This window comes from Chenopodium album, chromosome 8 (assembly GCF_948465745.1).
Source record: "Chenopodium album chromosome 8, dcCheAlbu1.1, whole genome shotgun sequence".
In the NCBI taxonomy this organism is placed as follows: domain Eukaryota; kingdom Viridiplantae; phylum Streptophyta; class Magnoliopsida; order Caryophyllales; family Amaranthaceae; genus Chenopodium; species Chenopodium album.
In genome coordinates, this window is record NC_137841.1 from 4064684 (window position 1) to 4089565 (window position 24882).

At 35.6% G+C, this 24882-nt stretch overlaps 5 protein-coding genes across 8 annotated transcripts; 1 reads left to right on the forward strand and 4 right to left on the reverse strand.

Annotated features, from left to right (window-relative positions):
- Positions 1–1208: 1208 nt before the first annotated feature.
- On the reverse strand, positions 1209–8658 carry LOC145641621 (autophagy-related protein 18d-like). Of its 2 annotated transcripts, none has more exons than XM_081692475.1 (4): positions 7468–8658; positions 5591–5681; positions 4954–5077; positions 1209–1645 (listed from the first exon to the last, which is right to left on the reverse strand). In XM_081692475.1, exons 1-4 carry the CDS (start codon positions 8230–8232, stop codon positions 1552–1554), a joined length of 1074 nt encoding a protein of 357 aa, XP_081548601.1. In that variant the 5' UTR covers positions 8233–8658; the 3' UTR covers positions 1209–1551. The 2 variants fall into 2 exon arrangements, with proteins under 2 accessions (XP_081548601.1, XP_081548600.1); XM_081692474.1 differs by having other exon boundaries at positions 5591–5849; positions 7468–8657.
- Positions 8659–9951: 1293 nt separating this feature from the next.
- LOC145641622 (uncharacterized) lies at positions 9952–14459 on the reverse strand. 2 transcript variants are annotated; one of them, XM_081692476.1, is made up of 6 exons: positions 13999–14459; positions 12943–13051; positions 12753–12844; positions 12408–12666; positions 12026–12169; positions 9952–10391 (listed from the first exon to the last, which is right to left on the reverse strand). In XM_081692476.1, exons 1-6 carry the CDS (start codon positions 14343–14345, stop codon positions 10296–10298), a joined length of 1047 nt encoding a protein of 348 aa, XP_081548602.1. In that variant the 5' UTR covers positions 14346–14459; the 3' UTR covers positions 9952–10295. The 2 variants fall into 2 exon arrangements, with proteins under 2 accessions (XP_081548602.1, XP_081548603.1); XM_081692477.1 differs by having other exon boundaries at positions 12943–13088; positions 13999–14239.
- Positions 14460–15482: 1023 nt separating this feature from the next.
- LOC145641623 (uncharacterized) lies at positions 15483–19959 on the forward strand. 2 transcript variants are annotated; one of them, XM_081692479.1, is made up of 6 exons: positions 15483–15825; positions 16940–17408; positions 17919–18258; positions 18359–18457; positions 18598–18718; positions 19594–19959. In XM_081692479.1, the coding sequence occupies exons 1-6, from the start codon at positions 15606–15608 to the stop codon at positions 19800–19802; spliced, it is 1458 nt and encodes a 485-aa protein (XP_081548605.1). In that variant the 5' UTR covers positions 15483–15605; the 3' UTR covers positions 19803–19959. The 2 variants fall into 2 exon arrangements, with proteins under 2 accessions (XP_081548605.1, XP_081548604.1); XM_081692478.1 differs by having other exon boundaries at positions 15488–15825; positions 16937–17408.
- Positions 19960–20486: 527 nt separating this feature from the next.
- LOC145641624 (uncharacterized) lies at positions 20487–22415 on the reverse strand. Its single transcript, XM_081692480.1, has 2 exons — positions 21929–22415; positions 20487–21238 (listed from the first exon to the last, which is right to left on the reverse strand). The coding sequence occupies exons 1-2, from the start codon at positions 22413–22415 to the stop codon at positions 20652–20654; spliced, it is 1074 nt and encodes a 357-aa protein (XP_081548606.1). The 3' UTR covers positions 20487–20651.
- Positions 22416–22824: 409 nt separating this feature from the next.
- Positions 22825–24381, reverse strand: LOC145641625 (GCN5-related N-acetyltransferase 3, chloroplastic-like). The gene is made up of 4 exons (XM_081692481.1): positions 23791–24381; positions 23508–23566; positions 23162–23218; positions 22825–23019 (listed from the first exon to the last, which is right to left on the reverse strand). Exons 1-4 carry the CDS (start codon positions 24217–24219, stop codon positions 22830–22832), a joined length of 735 nt encoding a protein of 244 aa, XP_081548607.1. The 5' UTR covers positions 24220–24381; the 3' UTR covers positions 22825–22829.
- Positions 24382–24882: the final 501 nt, after the last annotated feature.

Below are 24882 nucleotides of genomic sequence, written 5' to 3' on the forward strand. Positions count from 1 at the left end.
GTGAAAAATAAAAATAGCTAGATTTGGAGTTGTATCAACAAAAGGCCAACAACACTACACTATTAGGTAAAGGGTAGGAATGTAGGTGTTGTTTTTGTTTAGGTTTATGTCCACTGTTTATTTCTTGCATTAATCTATACAATTGCCGGTAAAATTATATTTTATTTTTATTTTTAACTTTATTATAATATTATTATTCTTATATGCTTGGGTTGATTAATTATATCATGCGCAAATTAATGTGTTTTTCTTTCTATGGATACATGCTTTATTATTAGAGTTGGTGAGAAATAATAAAAGAGAAATGACGCACAATATCTAACAAGGGAAAATTTCTCAATAGAATAAAAAACCATAAACGACGAGCATCAAATAATCCACTATATGAAATTAAATAGTTCAAGCAAACTCATTATATGAACTCACAAAGGAATAGTACAAAAAGAGAGCTATGGATTCATAGAGACAAGGTGGATTGCATACAATGAGGCTAAAAAGACTTGTGTATAGATATTACTTCTTGTGTATATATTGATCAAATGCTCATAGCATATACACGTATTTATAGTTGAAAATAGAGAATGAAATAAATGGCTAAAAGATTCCAGAATTTCCTTCATCATGTAGCTATAATATTCTAGAATGTTCATGAACCATATTTTTAGTTGCTTCTAAAGTTCCAAAGTCAAGAATTTTCTATATTATTTTAGTGACTTGCATAGTAGAAAATTTTAGAGAAATAAAAAGCAATACCAACCAAGCTACATGTATCTAGATTCCGAAAGCTTCTAAAATATACATAAAATACTCCATCTAACAATTGGGCCTATACAATTTGGGACATACCCAATTGGTAGATAAAAAAAAAATCATTATATACCCTAGAGATGCAATTCAATACACCCTATCAAACATTACTCGTAAATATAGAGAGGGTAATAAAGCAACAGACTTTATTGCAGCTCATGATCATTTTGTGCAAGCTCACTAACATATTGATCCATTTATAGGTAGATTTTGCTTGATTATATGTACGAATACAGTTGATGACCATTAACCACCATCGTTTTACTAGGACACAATTAGTCCAAGATAGCTAGCAATTTTATATTTGGAAATCCAAGACAAGTTTTTCCTGATTTTCCTTCCATATGCAGAAGCGCCTAATAATTTTGGAAGGAGAAATAAAAATCAAGGAGCAAATAATATTTCAGCAACTACATTAGAAAGACGAAGAAATTCTTCCAATGTTCAACCAAAGTTAAGATTAGTCTTATTGTCTAAAAGAGCAAATCTGAATCAGTAAGCGCAATGCAGATATGACGCTATGTATTCACAAGTAACAACAGCAGTCGGCATCTCTACATATTAGCCGAACTTAACCAAACAATAGATTGTAATGGAACATACATACATATATACAGCTTTAGTAAAGAGTTTTATGTTCCAACTTTAAACATCAAACAATATTTGTAGCAATATCTACACACGACAGTTAACATGGACAACTGGAGACTTTCAACAGCCATGGATATTTTGCATATAGTTGGACTAACTCGGGCTACCATCAGTTTTGAGAAAGCGAACATATTCCAGCTGAGACATCTCCCCTCCATTGTTGGGATCAAAACTGCACCTATGAAAACTGGAAGGAGAAAATAGAAGATGGAAAAAAAAAGTAAGCAGAAGGCTGTAAAATACTTCCGAGTGAATTATTAATAACTAGTGCAATAAACAATCATACAATCAAACGTTTAAATATAATCAGAAGTTCTGATTCAAGTTCCAGCTCATAAAGTCCCTAAAGAATGATAAGCAAATAGTTCCAAGTCCCAACAAGTTCCGAAAATAGAAGGTTGAAGAAACATAAGAATTACAATTTGCTACTGCAATAACCAATCAAGCATATTCAATTCATATAAGCAGCTATTCAATTGAAGCTCCTCATGTCCCTAGTGAATTGACTAGTTTGGGAGCATGAAAATAAGGAGCATTGAGAATGTGTTTGATTCATCTCTTTCCCATCAACATAGAACATAACAAATCCACCAGCATGATTGGCACGCAAGGGAAGCAAAATCATATGATGGTGAAAACTTTATAGTTTCGACCATTAGCTTAGGTAAGTGATGTCCTGACATGATAGTTCAAGGCACTCAATCACACAACTCAAAGTAATAGTAAGTCCAACAACACTACATGAGAGCTAATAGAGGTTTGCACCTGTTGACCAAGCACTAAAAATTTCAATCACAAATTTCCCAATCTGATGATCAGTACACTAAAGATCACACACATAAAAAACTATTCAAACTATCTCACAGATATTAAATAAAGCCAACTCTATCACTCTAAAGCAATAAAAATTCCTAGGAAATGGCAGATATCAATCAAAAGGGTGAAACAGTAGCAAGCCGCATAAAAGAAGGCACCATTATTTATACGAAAAGAAAGACCCTATCTAACTGAAAGCTTTTGACACAATCTAACTGAAAACTAAAAGTGACATTCACTTCAAATACTAAAACAGAAGAAACCAAAGAGGCACTTAAAGCTAAAGACGGGTTCTCGAAACAATTCAGTAATCGGGTTCAGTTTCATAGATATTTCTGTAATTGTAGATGCTATCAGAACAATCATACTCAGAGGAATTCTCTAATCTTTAAGTCAAGGGGATCTATACAATCGCATGCATCCTCTCCTTCCCTCATCAAACTCTCTGCCCCCATCCTCTGCACCAAGAAATGCAGTGATCATAATCTGAGGGAGAGCAACAAACTTCCCTTACAACACCAGCAAGGCTCTGCTCAACCAAAATGTCACAATAGATAGAAGGGGAATAGGTTTTTACATTGAGAGTTCTAGACACCACATACCCTCCCCTCCTCTAACCACTTTACACTATCATATTACATAGTAACAATATTGGCAGTAGAAAAAAGTGTCATGGGTTACGGTGGCACAATTGATTGCTGGCTGTGATGGATATATATTTCTGCCACTGCCTGACTGCCTGTGCTGCATTAGCCTATTAAATAGGGGAAGGGAGGGGTAAGGGAGCCAGCAAGAAAGAAAAGGAAAATTGGGGATAATGGCGTGTTGAAATTACAGCTGCCTTTTTTTTTTTTAAATAAATAAATAAATCCTTTCTGAATTTGCTTCCTCAAAAATAATATGATGGGCTAGGATTTGGGGAAACACTGAAAATAAACTCTGACTTCATTTATACCCAACTTTGTTCTCCACCAAACAAAAGTGATCAGTTTGGGTTACTAGAATGAACGAACCTAGATACCTCCTAAGTGATTTCCTATGCGAAAAGTGAACATTAGATGGTGGAGAAACATAAAGTCATAAAAGGTTTAAAAGTTAGCCCTCGCACTGGCATGAAAGTTGCCAATGGCAACATATGGGTATAATCAATTACAAATAACAACCTTTGTACCTATTTTTTTTCCCAAGATTAACAATTATTGTTTACTTCCCTTACAATCTATTTTCATAGCTTATACTTATATCATTTATTGCTAATATAATTAGTTATTTTAATTTATAATTTCCCACCATTTCCATTTATCATACTACCTCCGTTAAATGTTTTCTGCAACTTTGGGAGGGTTTGCGGTTCATGAAGCAAAATTTGATAATGATAATTAATGTATTCTAGGGGTATGTAATTAAGGTGGAGATAGAATATTTGGATAATTAATCAAGCACCCACTGCCACCACCAAGACCAACCAACACCACCCACTGCCGCCACCACCAAGACCAGCCAACAGTCCAACACCGCCTTCACCAACACCACCACCGCGACACTGCCTTCACCAACACCACCGCCGCCTTCAACGCTAGCTTCACCACCTATACTACCACCCCACGATACCACCACAACCAATCCCCACGAGACCACCACCACTACCAGCCCCACGAAATTACCTAAAAAACTCCCTGCACTTCAATGGAGTCTCTTTTCTCCGTCACCCTCGATGCAAAATCAGAATGGCGTTTGGCTCGCCAGAGACCCACGAGTAAAAGCCCTATAGTTTTATTACTTTTTACTTCTTCATTTTTGTTTAATTTGGGAATTAGGGTTTCTGCCGAATCCGAGGAGAAGTTGACGAATTGGACACGAATTTCGTGTCCGAATCCCATACGCGTCGTGTCGACGCGCGTTCGGCGGCCAAAATGCCGAGTCCGATTAACAAAGGCGCTAAGCAAGTTTTAGCAAGTCAATGGATTGTAGCACTGTAGATTTGAACTAGTGATACTATTCAGAAACTTCTTCCCCTATCTCTCTCCAACCACAGCACAATTCAGACTTATTACTTTAGTTAACAACTCTACTGACTCCATACTTTTTTCATGAAACTCCTCACTTTTTGCATAATTTATTTTGAACCTCCTCACTCAAATCAACCCACTAAAATTTTGGTTTGCTTCTTTTGCTCTTTTATGAGGATGTTTTAGTGTTACAACTTAGGTATTTAGAAGTTTCTAATGATAACGTGGTGAATATCATCCACTTTCAGCTTTTTTGGGACATGGCTTATGGAATATGGACTATAAATTGGAATTAAGGTGAGAGCTTATTTTAACTTGAGACTTGAAATCTGAGCTTTTAATATACTACTCATATATTTCATCATCCATCTACGTGGCCACACTACTTAGGTACTGAAACCTTTCAGGCACTATATCAATCATACATTCATCCATATTACACTAAGTTATAAAGTCAGCCATTGAAAAATTGTAATTTAACCTTCACTCATCAAGTCATAACAAGAATATAGCTGTCATTGTCACGTAAAAGATAATAAATTAAATATATTTAAAAAAATCAAAATCAAAATCTCTGTCCCAGTCTACTACGCTATGTCGCTATGTCATTCACTCAAAGTCTAGGGGCAATCATAAGATCAACATAAATAGAGTTAAAATCTCCATATACCTTCCATCCAAGCCAACCACAATGACAGTGTTGTGGGATCCAAATGCAACAATGCATCGGGCATTCTCAGGTAAATGAAAACGCGCAAATGACCATTCAGAACTAAAATATTTTGGTAGTACTCCTGCCAAAAAAACAAGGGATACAAAAATGTTGGTCAATGAAGGCAACTTACTAAAAGTACATCCTTTTACAGCTTAATTCATGATGCACTAAAAGTCTCTTCTGAATCACAAACAGACTGCTATCATGGAAAGCCTTTTCCCCTCTATTTCTGCTGTAACATTACTCTTTCCTATTTTAAAACAAGTTACTAAATTATCAATGCACTTATAGACTTATAGTAGTTTGATACTATAGAACTTTTCAGATAGTTGCACGTATAGATTTAGACAAACGTTAGAATTTTCTTTAATTATATTTAGTTCTTTTATAACAGTGCATAGTTCTACAAAAGGGATAAAGGATTTTCCTTCTTTGAATGCTCAATTGTGTTCACAACCAACTGACCAACAAACCCACACTCCCCCCCAACCCCCTCCCCCCCCCCCCCCCCCCCCAAACCCAAGAAACAATCTATAGAATTTTTTCTAGTAATATCTACCGCATAATATAGCAGGTATACTATTAATCATACCTTTCACAAAAGGAAGAGATAAACTCGGATTAGCACCGGCATTGACATTCTGAGCAATGAGGGAATCAAGAGAAGATGAAGAATTCTGATGCTGCAATTCGGAAGTAGAATAAGGTCGAGCTGATTCAACATTACCAAATACGCGGACTCTAAGACTGAATATATGGATAGTGCCTCTATCACTTGATACAGCCAACCATTGAATGTTTTGAGAGAAGGCAAGATCGTATATATCAGCCTTTTCAGTCCCTCTACGAACCTATAAAGAATCAGACAAAATCACTAAAAGCTACTTGATCAACATAGTATCAAATCTTGATAGGCAACCAACTAAAACAAGTTCCACTTGATCTTGAAACCTTAGAGAGGCAAATTGAGTTGAACTCAAACACAACTCAAGAAACTCATGAGCAACTCCATATCTATCATTAATTTAGAAAATATATTTTGTTAGGCCAATTGACCAAATTGGTAAATAAAAAAGACCCTTAGTGACAATTTGGTAAAAAAAATAATTCCGGCGACAATTTGGTAAAAAAATTAACCCTAAGCGACAATTTGGTAAATAAAATTATCTCAGGCGACATTTTACCCAAAAAATACAAAAATTTCCAACAAATTACTCGTGAACACTTAATTTAGTTCGTTTTTCGTGGTTATTTATCAATCCTTTTTTTTATAGAAATAACAATTTCAAGAAATTACATGTTTAGTATCAATTTTCACTTAAGTTTCATACCTCCTATTAACGAAATGTTTTTAAAAAGGGGTAGGAAATAAATTTGGTATCAAGATTTTGCAAAATGAAAAAGAAATGGCATAGGTATTCAAAATTTATAAAAGGAAAAATAAATTTAAAATCACAAAAACAAATTAAATTATGGTTTTTAAAGAGTTTGTTGGAAAAAATAGAATTTTTGGTCTAAATGTCGCCGGAGTTTATTGTTTTTACCAAATTGTCGCATATGGTTAGGTTTTTTTACCAAATTGTCGTCGGATTAAGTTTTTTTACCAAATTGTCGCTAGGGGTCTTTTTTATTTACCAATTTGGTCAATTGGCCTATTTTGTTATTTTGTATACTTTGTAAAATGTATACCTTTAATATTAAATGAAAATACATATTACTTTAAGAAAAAAGGGGGGGGGGGGGGGAGGAATGGTAAGATGGAATTTGAACTGTTTATGGCTTCAAAAATACGGAGTATACTGCAAACTAAAGATTTACAGTATTACATTGCAACTTTATGCTTTAAAATTATCTTCTTACAGAGATGATTTGTAAAGTTAGATTTCTACCGAATCCAATATGAACCTAGACTCCCATTCATCACATTGTCACAACAAAAAATTGGTCCTCCTGCAGGACTCCAACTACTTTTACTACGTAAAGATAAATTGCAACATCAAAAAGAGAATCTCCCTGCTTTCTTTCCTCCTGAGCACAAGCTCTAGATGGAAAAAGGAAAGGAGATTCTCTTTCTAAAGCAAGAGTAAACATGGTAGGCAGCTACACTCTACAAGCACATAAAGAAAACATGGCTTCAAGAGACTGCTTCTGTTGGTAAATATTCAAAAGCTCACTCCTTAACTACATCTTCTTTAAATTAGCATAACAATATTAGAAATCGCATAAAAGAGAGCTTAGAAACTAAGACAAACAAAAGTAAATATAGAACTTGTGAGTTTCCTAGTGGAATTTTACAATTATATTACTCTGTCCATTCCAAAAGTCCAACAAATTTTCTTTATTTTAATTTTTATCATCTGTTATTCTATATACTACAAATTATCATCCAGCAATTCAAAACACCAATTTAGCTACTAAATATTTTATGCATAGCCTTAAAAACCTCTTATTCTGGGAAGGAAGGAATACCTCTTGCAAACAAGTACCATCCATGGTATTGAAAATCCGTACAAGTGTTCCCTTCGTACTAGCTGTAGCAAGAATGAGTCCATCCAACGTCAATGCAAAGCATGCCAGGCGAGATTCATGGGCATTTATAGTCTTTGTCACATGAAGTCCAAAATGTTCAACCCTAACCTGCCCTCTACGACGACCAGGGCAAGCCAGGACAAATGTATTTACATGGTGTGACAAGCAACACAACCCTCTAGGATTCGCCAAAGTCTCAATCTGATGAAGCAACTTCAAATCCAAGAAGTTATAAACATACACCTTATGCTCCAACACGACAACAATACGGTCCCTCCTCAACCTCACACCACGAACCTCTGACCTAAACGAAAACTCACCAATGCACCTACTTTGATGATCATCCCAAATCATAACTTTATTAGGAGAATACTGAGACTCCATCCCACCACCAACCAATGCCAATATATTACAACGAAAGAGCATCTCAACGATTCCGAACCCTCCATTCTTAAGATCACGCCTAAATGTTTCCTTAAACGGATCACAATTATAAATCCTGAAACCACGACTAGTACCTGCAGCAAAACAGGTATAGTCCTGGTTCCAAGACACACTCAACAATTCAACATTATCATTATTGTCATCAGCAGTATCATTGTTACCAGTTTCGGAACGACGAAAAGGGTCAGAAGTTCCAGAATTCGATAAATCAAAAAATGATGATGGAACAAACCCTTCAGAATTTGAAACAATTGAACTCATTGACTTAGCAGATACCAGTATACAAGATCACAACACCCATATGAAATTATACCCACTAAACCTAACAACAAATTCAATGTTTGAATACCCTTTAATCTTGAAATTCTTAATTTGAGCTTGCCAATGTCAAAATTCAAAAACCAAAATTCAAAAAATAATAATTCAACATGGATTCGAAAGAAAAAGAGATGAATTTTATTTACCTAGCGAGTGATTCTGGGATTCAATTTTCTGGGAAAGATTGAATCAGCCCCAATTTATTTTCTCTCAAAAAATTGAATGTTAATTCATCCTCAAATCCTCAAATTTGGGGGAAGGAAGGAGGAGAAGGGAGGTTTGGAAGAAGCCTTCTGACTTTTTGGGTGGTGGTGTAATAGTAATCATTTACAACTTTGTAAATTGTTTCATACGTTTCAAATTGACAATAATACTAATTAATCATTTTGATAATATGATTATATTGTGAATTGTGAGGCATTTTTAACTAACATAGGGCAACTCTAAAAGTGGAGATTCCTTTATCCTTTCTCTTACGATCCGTTGTTTGTTAATTACATTGGATGACTCTTATTTCGGTTTGATCCAATAAGATTTCTTATAACTGAATCAATAAAAATATTTATACAATCAGTTAATCACTATGACATTTGGTTTTTTTTATGGGACAATAATTGCTTATTAATCAAAATTGTAAAAAAAAAAAATAATACGTAGATAAAAAAAATTTAGGATTGAATATTTTCTACATCATTGTCTTAGCGGCTTATACACCAATTTTAATGCTCATTTAATATGGGCTCAACCCCTCCATAAATGTCCAATTAAGTTGACATCTTTGTAACAACAACCACACCTAAACAAAGTATATTCTCCCTTAAAAATTGTGATTACACAATCAACAACAATGAATTTACCAGTCAACCATCATTATTTGGTGTTTCAACCGATTATTCTAACTTATGTCACTTGATTTACCACATACGAGTATTTCATTTATCTAGGTTATAAGTTGGAGAGTGCTCATCTCAAATTAATTGCCACGAATTTCAATTCAGTTCATATCAATTTTGCCACACTTTCTTATTTGATAAAGAGAAAAAAGTCTTATTCAAAATAAAAGGATACCCAATTACACCATAATTTTGAATTTGATTACTTTGTTAATTTTGAAAATGGGCAAACAAAACGAACAATAGGAAAGAACAAAAATAAGGGACGAATAATGTCATGTGATATGAATACATGAAGACATTGATATCAATATTATTGTATTGTTTTGGAACTACTACTTGGAAGTTGGAAGAGGAGGTTGTCTCGTTTTATAACTATTGTCACAAAATCAAGAGAAGTGAATAACAAGAAGAGAGATGAGAGAAAGTGTTACGGAGTACTTTGGCCCTGTTCTTTTGAGCTTCTGGGCAGAGCAAAGCAGATTTCAGCAGAGCAGAGCAGATTGAAGCAGAGCAGGGCAGATTGAAGCAGGTATTTTTAAGTACTATTTTTAAGCAGAGCAGAGCAGAGCAGGGCAGATTTCAGCAGAGCAGAGCAGATTTCAGCAGAGCAAAGCAGAGCAGAGCAGCTCTAAAGAACAGTGCCTTTGTTTGTATACCATTGAACTACTAGTTGGTATTATTAAGTTATCGTATGAAAACTGTTATATTATTACTGATTGATATAGTTTATGCATCCTGTACTACAGTAATTAGTCGAAAACGGAGGGAGTAAAAGCTGTAAATTTATTTGATAATAGTTCCGTAAGTTAAACCTTAGTCAGAAGCACAGAGAACATCTTTTACAGGCTTACAGCTATCTAATCATCTGTAATACAGTTGCTTAAAATGTACCGAGTCATATACTCATATGCAATATGCCTAACATGACAAACTGCAGCTATCTCAGGCTTCTCAGCAATAGTCACAGACATCTTCCAAGTCATAATAAGCAAATGTAATTATGTATTACAATTTTTTTTACAGGATTTTATTAGGAAAACAACTCTGGTCTACATCTATGAACAAATGTTGCTGCTATGCTTGACAGTCCGTTGGTAAAACCCATTGAGCCTAAAGCTTAGCTCTTGCAGCCTTCTGATCATTGAAGGTAATAAGAACCTTACCAATTGCTTTTCTATCTTTGATGGCAGCAAATGCAAGGTTAGCCTGTTGGACAAAACTAGAATATTAGATGTAGCACAAGTGCAAAACAAAAGACAAATCTACACCAAAAGCCAATAAAAATTTGACCAGCATCCAGTAAGATACTTGCTAGAGAATTTTTACAAGCCCTTAGTTCAGCCAGTAAAACAGCAATACTGTAAAGCACATGAAAGCATGATGCAAACACGACAACCCTTGGTAGGGAAAGGGATCAACTAAACGTCTAAACTTGAGACTCCCTCCATTCCTTGACTTTTGGCTTTCAAATTATTCAAAAAAGTAGAGCAATTATTAAATATTCGATTGGTATTAGAACTACTCCATAATAAGCATTATTTTGATATATTCAAAGACAGACCATATGAAATAAGAAAAGTTACTTAAGTAGACAAATCACAAGGAATGGAGGATTGGAGAAAAAAAATTGCATATCCTTCACCTCTTCTACCCTGAATTGAATGAAACAAACATGAGGACATAGATAATATGGTGGCTAGATACATAAAATAAGATACGTAGTAGAAAAGTTCTCCCCACCCTCAACAGCCAACTTCTAGCAGTTGCGCCATCCTCCTGCACCAGCCAATTAGCTAGCCTAGTATCAATTTTGTGATTCTATAAAAAGGACTTTAATTTCTCTGTTGTAATCATGGATCTTTTCTAATTTTGTTAGATGAGTGGCTAGCCTGTACTGTGTTTTGCAATCGTCTCCTTACTCTCTAACCTGAGTGATTTGAGTTCTTGACTTGGGTCTTTTTTATTTTTGATGGAAATTGACTTGGGTCTTTGACTTTGTATAATTTTGGGTCTTTTTTTTTCTGCTTTCCTGATGCTTAGGTTGTGGCATTTATGAGTAATTATGTCGGGCATTACGCTCATGACTAATTATTATGTAAATAAAAATAAGAACTTAAAGACCATGCCTAACACCAACCACTATCATCAGTACCCCCCCCCCCCCCCCCCAAAAAAAAAAAAAAAAAAAAAAAAAAGAAAGAAAGAGAGATTTTAACCAAACTCATGGCTCCCTAAACCTATCAACTAAAACTAAGAGCTCAGATAATTAAATTCTAATACTGCGTAGATCAAGGCTGTAAAGCCTGTAATCACCCACTATTTCCTCCATCGATATACATTATCATACACGCCTTTAAACCTCTTATGAAATAAAAGAACATAGTCAAGTATAAGTGTATGACATCAGAGAGAGAAATAAAAGAAAAAAGAAAATTCCAAAATCACGTGTCAGATGCTTAAGCCTAAAGAACTATTCTTAATCACAACTAACTTTGTCACATAAAGATGAACATCCTACGACACTATATTAAACTGATTTCTAGATAGGATTTGTTGATTTCTTACAAGGACCACCACCCAGGTATGATTTAATTGTTAGGAAAGAGGTCTGTATTATGAACAGTAATTAGTCTGACCACTAACCAGTTAGACAACAGCAGAGAAAAATTCCACAGATTCACAAAAAATCTACCTCATAGTTTTTTACTGGGAAGTGCAATCATATATTTCATGTCTATAACTATGATTGGGAGGAAAAATTAAATTCCCCAAGAAGTAAAATTGTAGATATATTATATTGGTATAGCTAGCAACTGGAACATATGTGCTAATCCACTGACCTCTGCAGGACTGTACTTGTGAGAAATATAGATGGAAATCATGCCCCTGGCTAGCCATGAGAGCAGCTCCTGGAGTGAATATTCAAGGACACTTGGACAATGGATTCTGTAGCTTCCCCAGTAAAGTCCATGTATAGTCCAATTCTGATAGAAAGCAGACATGAAAGATTAGTAAAAGTATTAGAAGAAATAACTGCATGTCATGCCCAAAAAGACTGAGTTCAACTGTTTAAGAGTATCATAACAACAGGTAGCATATTGACATATGATGAATGGAGCCAAGAAAAAATAAGAACATATGCAGTAAGTGAGAATTCTAATTTCAAAAGAGCATAGGACATTCACCCGAACACCCAAATTCAAGTGTAATTGAGAAAAATACCTTAACCAGAGCTATGTTTGCAGGAATGATAGGAACTTCTCCACTGGCAAATCCAATGACCAAAATGTTAGCCCCCCAGTTCAACACTTTCATGGCATCCTTTGTTAGCTTTCCACCAACTGGATCGTATAAGACATCAACCCCTTTGAGCTTCCTAGCCTTCAAAAACTCCTTTACACTTGTAATAACATTATCTTGGCTTATGTCAACAACATGGTCAGCGCCTAATGACTTCAAAAATTGCACCTTCTCAGCCCCCCTAAAGTTCAATATAAAAAGCAAATTATAAAATTTATCACATTCAAGACCTTCCAAACTGCCTTTAATACACACTTAAATAACTACCTCGCAGCTGCTATGACAACGGCACCACAGACCTTTCCTATCTGAACTGCTGAAACACCAACTCCTCCTGCTGCACCAAGCACTAGTAAAACCTACGATATTCCCATCGTCAATGATAAGCACATTTATGTCACATCCATACCACTAAAGGAGATGAGGTGAAGCAGAAGCAAGTAAAAAAAGGAAATACCTGACCACTTTTAAGTTGGGCTCGATGAACAAGACCAACATGTGAAGTCCCAAATGCCACAGGAAGTGCAGCTGCAGCAACCAGATCACACCCCTCTGGTACTTTAAACCTTACGAACCAATTATGAATATGGAGGAAAACAAGCGCTATAAGAAACTATGCATTAGGATTCCACCATGATAGTTCTCTAAAAGATAGGAGTGAAAAAATTAAAATCTATCAAGATGCAACAGAACCAGATGCGTAAAGTGTAATACATATAATATCCCCTCCAGTCGGATATAAGAAAGTTCCGCACTTTTGTTATACCACTTTGCATCATTAGTTGATAAACATTACTCTAAGATCAACACTACAGATGAAGTAAAGGTTTGCGCCCAAAAAATTTTCCATCGATTACACAAGATAGAGGTTTCACTTTTGACCTATAATTCCTTCTAGCTCCCATTTCACCTCTCTTCATCCAATCCCTCAAGTATGTAGAATTACAACCCAAAAAACGAACCATAATATAAGCATCAAACCAATGCATCAAATATCATACCTCTCCAACCTAATCTATGCTCCTTCATCAATACTTATATCATCAAAGAAAAAGAGAGGTAAATCTCATTGTGCTCATTGTATAACGCGTAGTAATAGCCTACGGACCTCTTAGCTATAGTCTTAATTCAGGAGCTAAACTACAACAAAACTCTCCATTCCAGCATTTCTACAACTTGAACATCAAAATCAGCGAGCAATCTACCAATGACATTGCACCCAATTCCACTCTAACACTTCAAATCAACAATTTGAAAGCAAATAAAGTAAGGCTATTTCAAAGCACTTATTAATTCACATTAGTACACCTATTCATTTTCTAAACTCATCCCTTCTGATTTTCAAAATTAAATATTGATATTTTGGAAATTAAACATTAACGCGATTCTAACAATATCCCACATGACTATGTTTGTACTTACGTATGTATAAATCACAAACATCGATCAAAATAACAATTAAATAGAACGGAGTGAGTAATCGAAAAAGACAATGAACAACAAAACCACATACAATTTAGACTCATCGTCGACGACAAACTGAGCAAACGAACCCAGATTAGCAACCGAGCAAACACGATCACCAACCCTGAATTTAGAAACTTGAGAACCAACAGCATCAACAACCCCAGAGTAATCAGAGCCAGGAATGAAAGGAATTGGAGCTTTCTCCTGGTATTTCCCAAGAACCTGAAGGTAATTGGCGTAATTCAAGCTTGTAGCCCTAACCCTAACCCTAATTGCCGTCGGAGATTTTAGCTCCGGCAATGGTTCGTTCTTCGACAAAAAAATTGGGGAATTTTCGTCGGAGAGATTGGCGGTTGATGGATCACCGAGTTTTCGGACAACAATTGCCTCCATTTTTGGGATTTAGGAGAGAGAAAACGAGAATTTGAGTTGATAATCAACTACCACCCTCCCTCTTCAATGGCTACCTGGAAGTTTGTACTGATTTAGTAGTGTGACTAAGCTGTGGGGAGTTGGCGCTTTTAATTCGGACCCTTTTTTAGTGAATTTTCAGGGGTGGTTACGTGTCGTAACGGTGTAGACGAGATTTTATCTCAAGGTTATCTAGTTATCTCTAATTCGAAGTAAATGATACTCTGTACTACTCTTTAGTTCATACTAGTTTTATCCCCGTGCAAATGCACGGATTTATAATAATAAGACTTGAAAATAAAAATAAATAAATAAATTAATAAAATTCAATTAAAATGGAGTTAGTTTAAATGAAATGGCTTATATGTAACATTTTTTATTTTTGAATTTGAATTCATATCATGTCTATCCTTAAAATTCTCATGTTAGATACATTATTTAAAATATTTTATAAATTATTGTAAGTTTTTTTTCATTAAATTTTTTTATCATGTTATTTTTTAAGGGAAAAAAAGAAATTTAAAAAAAAAGCTAAAAAATATTTCGGCGGGAAAATTTTTGTTGTGAATGTGACATGTGTACTTAAGGGATAACTCTGGTGATTACTTTAGTATATAGTATAGATTAGTGTATTACTCCGCATTATAGTAAACACTCATTATAATTCCACCTTTTCATAAACCTACCTTTTTACATTTTTTCTCCTAGTTTATCTTACATTCACTCACTCACATTCTTCTATAATTTCTTAAATTGATTATGTATAATAAGTGATAAGTGAAAACTAAGTATAACATAAAATAACGAAGATAGAAATTAAAGGTATTGAAGGTTAAACATGTCTTGAAAACTGTGTAACATAAAATACTTATTATGAGGTGAAAAGAGTAATATGAATAGTTTGTGTCAAAACATTTTCATTGCTACATAATTATTGTAGGCTTATAGCCATTGTAAAATCTAAAATTACAAATAAGGCGCAAAGGTGTAAGTAATAGTCCAACGTCGTCCGAACCTAAAACTAGTCCTCATGTAAAAACAAGTGGGTAGTTGTAGTTTTCAACTTAATTTTTTTTCTTTTTTTTTTACAAGAGTGGTTGATTTTTGGTTTTTGTGTGTGTCCACTGTCCAAGTCCAACAATATGGGGTGGAAATTGGAAAATACAAAGAAACTAGCCATTCCTCGATTGCTTTTCAAAGCTTAGGCGCTGTGTTTCTTGTCAGCTTATCGACGCTTTAAATATGAAAGCGTCAGCACTCTACTTTAGCTCTCAACAACTGTTCTTGGCAACTCCAGTTAAATCATTTTGTGGGGTTAATGGATTTCTACCCCAAAATCATTTGGGAAATCTCTGCAAATTTGGAAACAGAAAACCCAATTGTAAAATTCACCCAATTTTTACTGTTAAAGCTGCTTCCTCATCTTCTCCTTCACTTGGTGGCTCTGCTGCTGATTACCCTGGTATAATTTCCTTTTATTTTTCTATTTTTTTAATATTGTTGTTGCTTAATTTGGTGAAAAATTCGATTTTGAAATGGGGTTGCTGGGAAATTAGCTTATGAATTGTCTAACAGTTGCTTGAAATTTTGTTGAATTTCTGACCTTTATTTTTTGGGTGCAAGTATATGATATGATTTTACAACAATGACATAAGTATTATATCAAGAAGATTTGATAACTGTAATCAGATATCTAAAAAATTGTATACGTGACTATTAATTCCGGGCTTATAATCAGATATCTATGCAATGTGTAATGTGTACTGCCAATGTTGTATTCATGTTGCTGCAAATGTTATTGATCAAGTAGAAAATCTGAGGTGCTTTTAGAAGTAATCACAGATACAAGAAAGAGATTTTTTGTGGGATTATCTTTGCTAGAGAGTCTAATGACAATTGGATGGGATTTTAGGTGGCAACTTGAAGTATTAGTTCAAACAAAGTAGTTGCATCAAATTGGACAACTTAATACTTCAGAAACAAGGCTTGGGCGAGATTGTCTTACACTGATATCACTCGAGACTTTGCCATACTTGACAGACACATTAACATTTTGCATTTTAGACCAAAAGCAAGTGTAGAAGGGTGAGATAATAGTATTAGGATCTGACCCTTGGATCCACCCCGTACCTGTTCGGAGACTTATTTCTGACTTTTGAGTAGATGTATTAACGCTATTGAATACAAAATCATCAGTATAATTATGGATAGGGAACAATAATTATATACTTTGTTTATCAACTGACATCATCCCACTCTCAAATCTATGAATATGCGTAGTTTGCATCTTCTTAATGCTGTCTCTTGTGGATTTCAGATTTTCAGCCTATTTGTTTGTAGAGTATTAGAAGAGAGACGTAGGTTTGAGGCCTCTGCATTTGTTGGTCTTTATTTATGCTTCCACTATACCAGAAAAAGGGAGGCAAGCAGGCAACTACTAGCAAGTATTTAGCTTTTTTTAGATTAAGGTTTGAGAAATTCTGAGATATGCATGTAGAATGGAGAATGTAGAATATTGTTGGAAATCTTGAAATGTCAAATGTTGATGCCTTTTTTGTTTGCCTAATATCTAGAAGAACTGATTGGTAAACGAGTAAAGAAGAAACAAATAGCTGGGATAGATCAGGACGAGTTACTGGACCCGAGACAATTAGCTGATCCAGACAGCTGTTTTTGTGAGTTTAAAGGGGTACATGTACATTATAAAGTATGCGAAGCAGAACCATCTATGTCAGAGGAGCAAGAAACTTCTCAGCTTCATGTTCCAACTACAAAGCTTGGTTTTCCAATGATTTTTCTACATGGCTTTGGTGCCTCTACTTTTTCTTGGCATCGAGTTATGAAGCCTTTTGCACAATTAACTGGTTCAAAGGTTTTGGCATTTGATAGACCAGCATTTGGGTTGACATCAAGAGTTAGACATTCAACACATTCTCATGCCAGTGGTGATACAATGCCTCTTAACCCATATTCTACAGCATTTTCTGTGCTGGCAACTTTGTACTTCATCGATTTCCTTAAATCAGAGAAGGCAGTACTTGTAGGGTGAGTATTTGCTTATGTATCACATAATTCTTTCACGAGCTTTATGAATCATGATCGTGCTCAATACTTCTCTCACTTTACTATTGTGAATACTGTTGTCTTCCTAAGTGTTGCTAAAGTATTATGCACAAGGATTAAGTAGGGCAACTGAAAGTGACTGAAATACTCCTATTTGGGTAGTATAGCAAGAAAATTGTTACTCAAATGAAGGCAGCTAAGACTGTAAGAGGTGGATGACCTGCCATGGGATTTGTTAACATAAATTTACTCTAATACCGTAAGAACAGGCATATGTCTTTTTTTTTTTCCTTCAAATATGGCATCTGGAAAACAAAATTGACCGTCCTAAGCAATTTTGGTTGAATTAAGCTTCTCGTCTACGTTCTTTTTACCCCTGATATTCAACCTTATTGAGCAGTAGCTATAATCATTTATTGTTAATTATACTGTTAGAAGCTGTACCGTTTAAAGAAACCTTAAAGCTAACAAATTATCTATATTGATGTTTAGGCATTCAGCTGGGTCTCTAACAGCGGTGGAAGCATACTTTGAGGCTCCTGACCGAGTTGCTGCATTGATTCTTGTGGCACCAGCAATAGTAGCCCCGCGTTCAGCCACCAAGTCTGCTAAAGAAAATCAGTCAGACAAAGACAATAAAGTCCAAGAAAGCAATTCTACTTCAGATAAACGTCCAAATCTGTTTGCGAGGATTGGACAGGTCCTGTCAAATTTTTACAGATACATTGCAAACACAGTAATGAAAGTGTTGAAAGGGATGCTGAATGTAGTTAACTCCCTGTACACAAAAGCTTTAGTTGCAATCTTGCGCTCAGCTGTAGCCATAACATTGGTAAAGTTCTTCCTCAGCTCATGTAGTGCTGTCTGTATGTTGCTATTCATACTTGGGACATATCACATATGAGAAATGAGAATGATCTCCTGTCTCTTAGGTAAGGATGATTATTGACAAGTTTGGCATTGCTGCCGTTAAAAATGCATGGTATGATGCAACTCAAGTTACTGACCATATTCTACATGGTTATACAAAGGTGAGTTGTACACTTTCTTTTTTTTTTTTTTTTTTTTTTTATATATTTATATTTTTTAATTTCTTCCTTAAATGTTTGAAGTGCATCAATAAAAACTAAACAAGATTTTAGCGAGATTAAATGCCCCTATTCTGATGCAGCCACTTCGAACAAAAGATTGGGATAGAGCTCTCGTGGATTTTACTGTGGCTATGTTGACAGATTCTCAAGCTAAACTGAAGCCACCGTTGGAGAAAAGACTTCAAAATATTTCATGTCCAGGTAATATAGAGATCAGTAAGTGATATATATCTCACCAATTTGTCTGTATACAAGCAGAAACTTTTACAGAAACCTTATCCCAGCATGGCGTGTTAGGAAGTCTCTATCGTCATAGCTGCAATTAGGAGGAATGAAACTTGTAATAAAATATGACAGAAATTAGTAGTTTGGCTTCTTCTTGTAGAATCTGTGTGGCCCATATGAGACAAATCATGAGTGCTTTGATTTAAGTGAGGCAGTCAGGAATTTGTGAGGATTGGATTAGGTTTATCACAGTAATTAGTTTATTAGTTCAATAGATTGCAGCCTAAATATATACATAGTATGTGTTTATTAAGCTGCGAAACTGGTGTCTCCAAATTTCTGGTGTGAGAGAGTCAACTATGCATAAAAACAAAGCTTCCTTTGTCCTAGAACACAGAGATGACATTGCTTTAGGGCACAGAATAATGGAGGGAGAAAAGGATGAGAAAAAAATGGGCTCGATATCCATGGTAGGCATGGGTTCCTAATTTAGAAAATAATTAGAGAGAAAAGCTTAATGACAGTTGTGTGTTAACCCTGGGTCGTCCCAAAAGGGAATTTTAACAAAGCTCTATTATGGAGGGTATAGAAGTGTAGAACAGTTAAAAATAAAACTTCCAAGTTTTTTCACTATCAACTGTATGATCTGTCAATGTATGCTTTCTACAAAGGTCTGTCTAGTATGTCTAGTAGCATTTTGATAGCCATAGATATATCATAATATCAGGCCAATGAGACGTAAACTTTGATACCATACAGTTAATCAATTTCCCTCACAATTTTGTATGTTTATGATTTCTGAAGTAGTATGATAAAGTTGACTAACTTGTCTGATTTCATGATGATTTCAGTACTGATTATTACGGGTGATAGTGACCGGCTTGTTCCTTCTTGGAATGCTGAAAGGCTTTCACGAGCAATACCTGGCTCACAGCTTGAGATAATGAAGAGTTGTGGCCATCTGCCTCATGAAGAAAAGCCAGATGAGTTTGTATCTATTGTTGCAAACTTTTTTAACAAAGTTTTTTCTGGTTCAGGAGAATTTTGCATGCAAACATGAAGATTATTCATCCATGTGCATAGTTAAGCAAGTAATTAACCATCAACTTATTATGTTGTACCATTCTTCATGAAAGATGCTAAATCCCGCTTCTAAGCAGTTGGTCTATTTGTAAACTTACGTGCACATACGTATTAATTTACATGACTAAAAGTCATTATGGTGTTTCTGTAAAATCTTTTTGTTGTATGGCTCCATGTGATGTTTAGAAATTTGCACTTATCGTGGTCTGGGTGAAGCGATTTTGTTGAAGATGCACCAAGGCACCCAACTTTTTTTTTTTTTTTTGCACAAAATTTTACTGTTCTTTAGGTGTGCCGCAGTTTAAAGAGGGGCAGAAAACTCCAAACCGCCTTGGTGCACCTTGAATATTTTGACATTGCTCCTTTATCATAGTAAATCTTGACAGGAAGGAGACTAGGCACTGATTAGCTGCTTACAATGGGTAAAAAAAAATTACCTATTACTGATGATTTGTCTGTTGATGATTAGAAGTTCCAGTACGTCTCTATTTCAATGACGAGGAGAGGATATAGATAACAAACTGCGAAGTATTATGAAAGGTACCCATGTCTTAAAACTGTTATAAAAGACGGTTGCAATGAGAATCATAAAAAGTACCTATGCAGCATACAAAAAGAAAAAGAAGTGAACTATGCATGTTTAAGATTACTTTTTTTAAAAAAAAAAAAATGCATGTTCAGATAAGGCTGTGAAGCTTATTTGGTATTCAACATGTAAATATTCGTAGCTCTTAACCTGACCATATCTGTAATCACAATTTCAGATTAACAAACAAAACGATTCTTATAACATTACAAGTTTGAGAAAGATAGTATAATCTCTTTATCAGAAAGGATCAGTTGCAAAGGCAAAGGTAGCATCTCGTATTCCTGCAGTTGGGATATCATATCCTGACATAATATCATCACCAAAGATCACAGCACCAGCAGCTAGAGCTCCTGCGCCCAAACCCACTCCAAACCCTGGCCCAACACCCCGTCCTGCTCCTGATGGCATGTTAACATATGATGTGGATGGATCATTGGTTCGTGGAAGAAAAGTGGGTACATAACCAGTGTGAGAGGATGGCGGCATTGGAGGTGGTGCATGTGGCGGGGGAGGAGGATACCCAGGGGTTCGGGTTGGTGGATAACTTGGCCTGCCAGCGTGTGGGTTTGAATAGTTTGTCGGGTAATTTGAGCTGCTGGCTGGTGGGTAACTTGGTCCGGCAACAGCAGAATTTGAATGGTTTATTTGGTGTGGCATAGGATGATTATATGGACGATTTCGAATAGTTACAGGCGGACGAGGATTCCCAGGCTGGTGAAATGGCAACTCAGCGTGTCCTGCTGGCTGAGCTTGGTATGGTCCTCCATTACTCGCCATGTTAAAGTTACTGCTGCTGTCTCTTAAGTTGAATCCATCCTCATTTCCTACCATGACAGAAGACAAAAATATCATGCCATGTCAAAGAAGTAGCGAAATAACTGTGTTCTCTTCTACAAGATGCTTACAACAAATTAATTCAAGAACACTTATATTGGAAAATTCACATACAACTTGCTGGGTTAAAAATTTTCACCTCATCAACGATTTGAAGATCGCATCCCATTTTTCTATATATCGTGAACCTAGGCTACAACGGACTTGAGTGAGCTAGACCACGGCTGAGTCAACAACCTGACCCTGGTTCTGATCCCAGCCTTGCCTAGCCTGGTCTCAAGCCAAGTCTGGACTTGAAAACACTTTCCTTAAAAAAAGTTGGGTTCTTTTAGCTTGGTTTAATCAACATTTATCTATTGTTTAAATTTCAAATACATATTCCTCTTTTTCCTTTTTCTAACGCTACTTTTACTTTTTCATTCCCTTGAATAATCAATCAAATTTTACATTTGTAAATGTCTCATTTTCACTCCATGTTCCAGCCACGAAAAAAAGGGGACAGAGAGACGAGCCCAAGTTCGAGTTTCAAACCTTGTGGCTTGTGCTTAACATAGAGCACAAACTCGAACATTTGCTCAAGCTTTACCAAGCCAAGCCCCTACTATATTGGATCATCCAAAGCATGATATTGGTCATAATAATAGTTCTGAAATGCAAAAGAAACAGAAAAATCAGCTTACCTAGAAAAAAATTTGAGCTTGTTCCTTCTTTTTCTTCTGAGATCCTGATAGAAACATCGATAAATCCTTGAGGTTTGTTGGAGTTTTTCTTCCTCAGCTGGAAGCTTCCGACATCTTCATTTCCCTGATTTGATCCTTCAGAGTTCTTACAGTGTTTAGCTAAGAACTCCTTTAAGATAACAGTTGCACTACCCTGGTGCTTCTCTCTGAGAAAGACAGGCTCCCTGCTGTAAACCTCAACGTGCAGCGCCATATCTTGGAACTCTGACTCTGAAGGATCGATGACAGTCGTGAACTTGGTCTTCCACACAGGATTTGCATTCCCTGAAGCATCAATCTTGGTGCAGTACTTGTTGTTGGGATCAATCCAACCGACTGCATACCACTGATACTTCCAAAGTGAAGATCGAGGTAACCCTCGAGCTGAAATCAGGCAAACCTCGACCCAAATCTTCCCCATTGACAATGAACCTGATTGCTTCATCATGCTTACTTAGCTGCAAGAAAGTAGGAATACTGCAGAGAGAATATGTTCACTCCTAGTTTTGGGTGGAATTGGTAAAGTTGGGGGAAAAAGGACAATAAAGTGGGGTTCTCTAAACTTCAAATCATTTCAATACTTTATTGACAAGAAAATACTAGACTAATTGTGCATCAAAATCAAGGGATAACCTCTATTTGCTGTTTCCTTGACTAATTAAGCATCATAATCAAGGGATAACCTTCTTTTTAGTACCACTAAATAATTTAAATGATAGTTGTACATATAGGAAGAATATATGAATAAATAAGAAATTTTAGTGGCAGATTTTGAGCTTAAGAACATAATATATATTCATAAAAGGACTTCTGAATATATTTACTGATATTCTACAGATTAAAGGGATAGATTCATTCACTTTCAGCAAGCTAAGTTTGGAGGTTGTTTCTGAGACAGAAAGGGTCGTCTTAGAGGTGGTGCTGCTAGCAGTTTTCGACCAGCTTGTGTAATTATCCGGTCATTGTCAGAAATGCTAGAAGTCGTGTTTGTGTACATCATTGTTGTTGATCCTAAAGCATCGTCTCCAAATCCACATGCCGCGAAAAATAACCTGTAAGATGTAGGTATGAGATACATCCTCCCATTGATCATACTCCCTCCGTCCCTAAATTACATTCTCACTAGAAGTGAGAATGTAATTTAGGGACGGAGGGAGTATCTTTTAAAAAAGAATTATGTGCTTGGAGCGATACCTCTCTTCCTCGGAGCAGAGAGCTGATATGTCGTATATTCCTTTATTCGTAAGAATTCTGAAAGACAGTAAAAAAAATAATCTTAGACCAGTATGCTAGTTTTATCATTTATTGATAATGCTGGTATGATAGACTGGTAGTAAGCATCTATGTTACTCGAATTAGGGTACTAATATGTCAGAGACGGGAATTTCATGTAAATGATCCTAATCTTAGCTTCAATGTAGTGTCAAGTTCCCCTTTCAGAGTACTTGTTGAAGCTCCTTGAACAAAAACTTAATTTTGAAATGAAAAGTCCGAGTAACATAGCTGGTTATACAAACACGATACAAGGAATTAAATCAACCTTAAGATTCTTTGAACTATCATCTGACCAATTCCCAACCGTCGCAAAGAAGGAATGACCTGAAAATAATCACCACTATTAAAAAAAAAAAAGAGGAAACTAATCTGAACTATATCGACCGATAACATAGACATTATTGACACAGTGAAACTAAGCACAAACTTTTAAAATAAACACAAATTCTATCTTAAATGACCGGCTACCAAATGGGCCGTATCATTATCAAATTATCGGCTACCAAACGGACCGTAAAAAAAATAAAATAATTACCCAAGAGACTAACCATGACATCATAGATAGAAGCAGTTAACCCCAGATCAGAAACTGCCCTTCCAAACCCAACCAATTCACCATTTTCCGGCGTCACCACCGCCGGCAACACCCTCCCCCACAACCCCTTTTCTCTCTCCTCCACGTCATCAAAACCACCACCAACCTCGGCAAAAACCGACACCACCACAGAGCTGTTAGACACTGCAACACCGAGTTTTCGGGTGTCGATACCGTCTGATGATAATGGAAACCGATGAGGAGAGTGATTGCAAGAGAGGTAAAGATTAGATAAAGTGTCAATGTTAATGTGTGATGGGTTTGTTGATATGAAAATTGGAGGAAGTTTATTGTTTAATCTTTTGCCATTGTTATTGATGTTGTTGGTGTTACATGTAATAGGGGAGATGAGTTTGTTTGTTGATGTAATAGAAATTGCCATTTCTTCTCATTTTCAAGATTTTTTTTTTGGGTTTTTCTTGAACCTCAAATTTGTGGTGGGGATACTTGTATGTGTGTTTATTTTTACTTTGATTTATACCTTATCATTGTTCACACGCTAGATAAGGGTAAAGGATTATAGGATCCGAGGAAAGAAGTAGAATTTAGAGCCTCTTCTGTTTAGCTTAATTTTAATTTACGAGTAGTTCAGTTCAGTTCTAATCAGTTCAGTTTCTAATTTCTTTCTCTCATAAACAGCTCTGTTCAGTTCCAAGTTCAGTCTCAATCAGTTCAATTCAGTTGTTTACTTGTTTTCAATAAATCGGAACAGACCCTTAAATTCGAAAGCATAATGCACATCATATACTCTTGAAAGAATATAATAAAGTTAAAAGTAAAAGATTTTTACTATTGTAATACGAGTAGATGTGTTTTGACTAGTGATGATTTGTGTTTTATCTTGATTTTTGAGAAGATAATGTTGTACACTTCTAATCGACTAAATAGATGCTAGAAATTTGAAGGATTTGCCAACGTGTAAATGTGGCCTACTGGCCTTGTAGGGATGAGGGTTTTTTTTTTTTTTATTATTATTATTTTTTTGTAAAGCTATAAGCAACATCACATATGAAACTGTAGATTTTTATATGACTTATTTTTTGGC

Bases quoted from the DNA above. Each gene is read 5' to 3' on its own strand.
- LOC145641621 (XM_081692474.1), bottom strand. From the start codon at position 8,232: ATGAGTTCAATTGTTTCAAATTCTGAAGGGTTTGTTCCATCATCATTT. The intron at 5,850-7,467 runs GTATTCCTTCCT...GATTCTTTATAG, and splicing joins ATGGTACTTGTTTGCAAGAG to GTTCGTAGAGGGACTGAAAA. The intron at 1,646-4,953 runs GTATATGGAGAT...TTCTCCTTCCAG, and splicing joins GTGGTTGGCTTGGATGGAAG to TTTTCATAGGTGCAGTTTTG.
- LOC145641622 (XM_081692476.1), bottom strand. From the start codon at position 14,345: ATGGAGGCAATTGTTGTCCGAAAACTCGGTGATCCATCAACCGCCAAT. The intron at 12,845-12,942 runs GTATTTCCTTTT...GGAATATCGTAG, and splicing joins CCCAACTTAAAAGTGGTCAG to GTTTTACTAGTGCTTGGTGC. The intron at 10,392-12,025 runs GTCAGTGGATTA...TTTGTCCAACAG, and splicing joins ACAAGTACAGTCCTGCAGAG to GCTAACCTTGCATTTGCTGC.
- LOC145641623 (XM_081692478.1), top strand. From the start codon at position 15,606: ATGAAAGCGTCAGCACTCTACTTTAGCTCTCAACAACTGTTCTTGGCA. The intron at 17,409-17,918 runs GTGAGTATTTGC...ATTGATGTTTAG, and splicing joins GAGAAGGCAGTACTTGTAGG to GCATTCAGCTGGGTCTCTAA. The intron at 18,259-18,358 runs GTAAAGTTCTTC...CCTGTCTCTTAG, and splicing joins CAGCTGTAGCCATAACATTG to GTAAGGATGATTATTGACAA.
- LOC145641624 (XM_081692480.1), bottom strand. From the start codon at position 22,415: ATGATGAAGCAATCAGGTTCATTGTCAATGGGGAAGATTTGGGTCGAG. The intron at 21,239-21,928 runs GTAAGCTGATTT...CTGTCATGGTAG, and splicing joins AAGCTCAAATTTTTTTCTAG to GAAATGAGGATGGATTCAAC.
- LOC145641625 (XM_081692481.1), bottom strand. From the start codon at position 24,219: ATGGCAATTTCTATTACATCAACAAACAAACTCATCTCCCCTATTACA. The intron at 23,219-23,507 runs GTTGATTTAATT...ACTGTCTTTCAG, and splicing joins ATAGTTCAAAGAATCTTAAG to AATTCTTACGAATAAAGGAA. The intron at 23,020-23,161 runs GTATCGCTCCAA...TACATCTTACAG, and splicing joins CTCTGCTCCGAGGAAGAGAG to GTTATTTTTCGCGGCATGTG.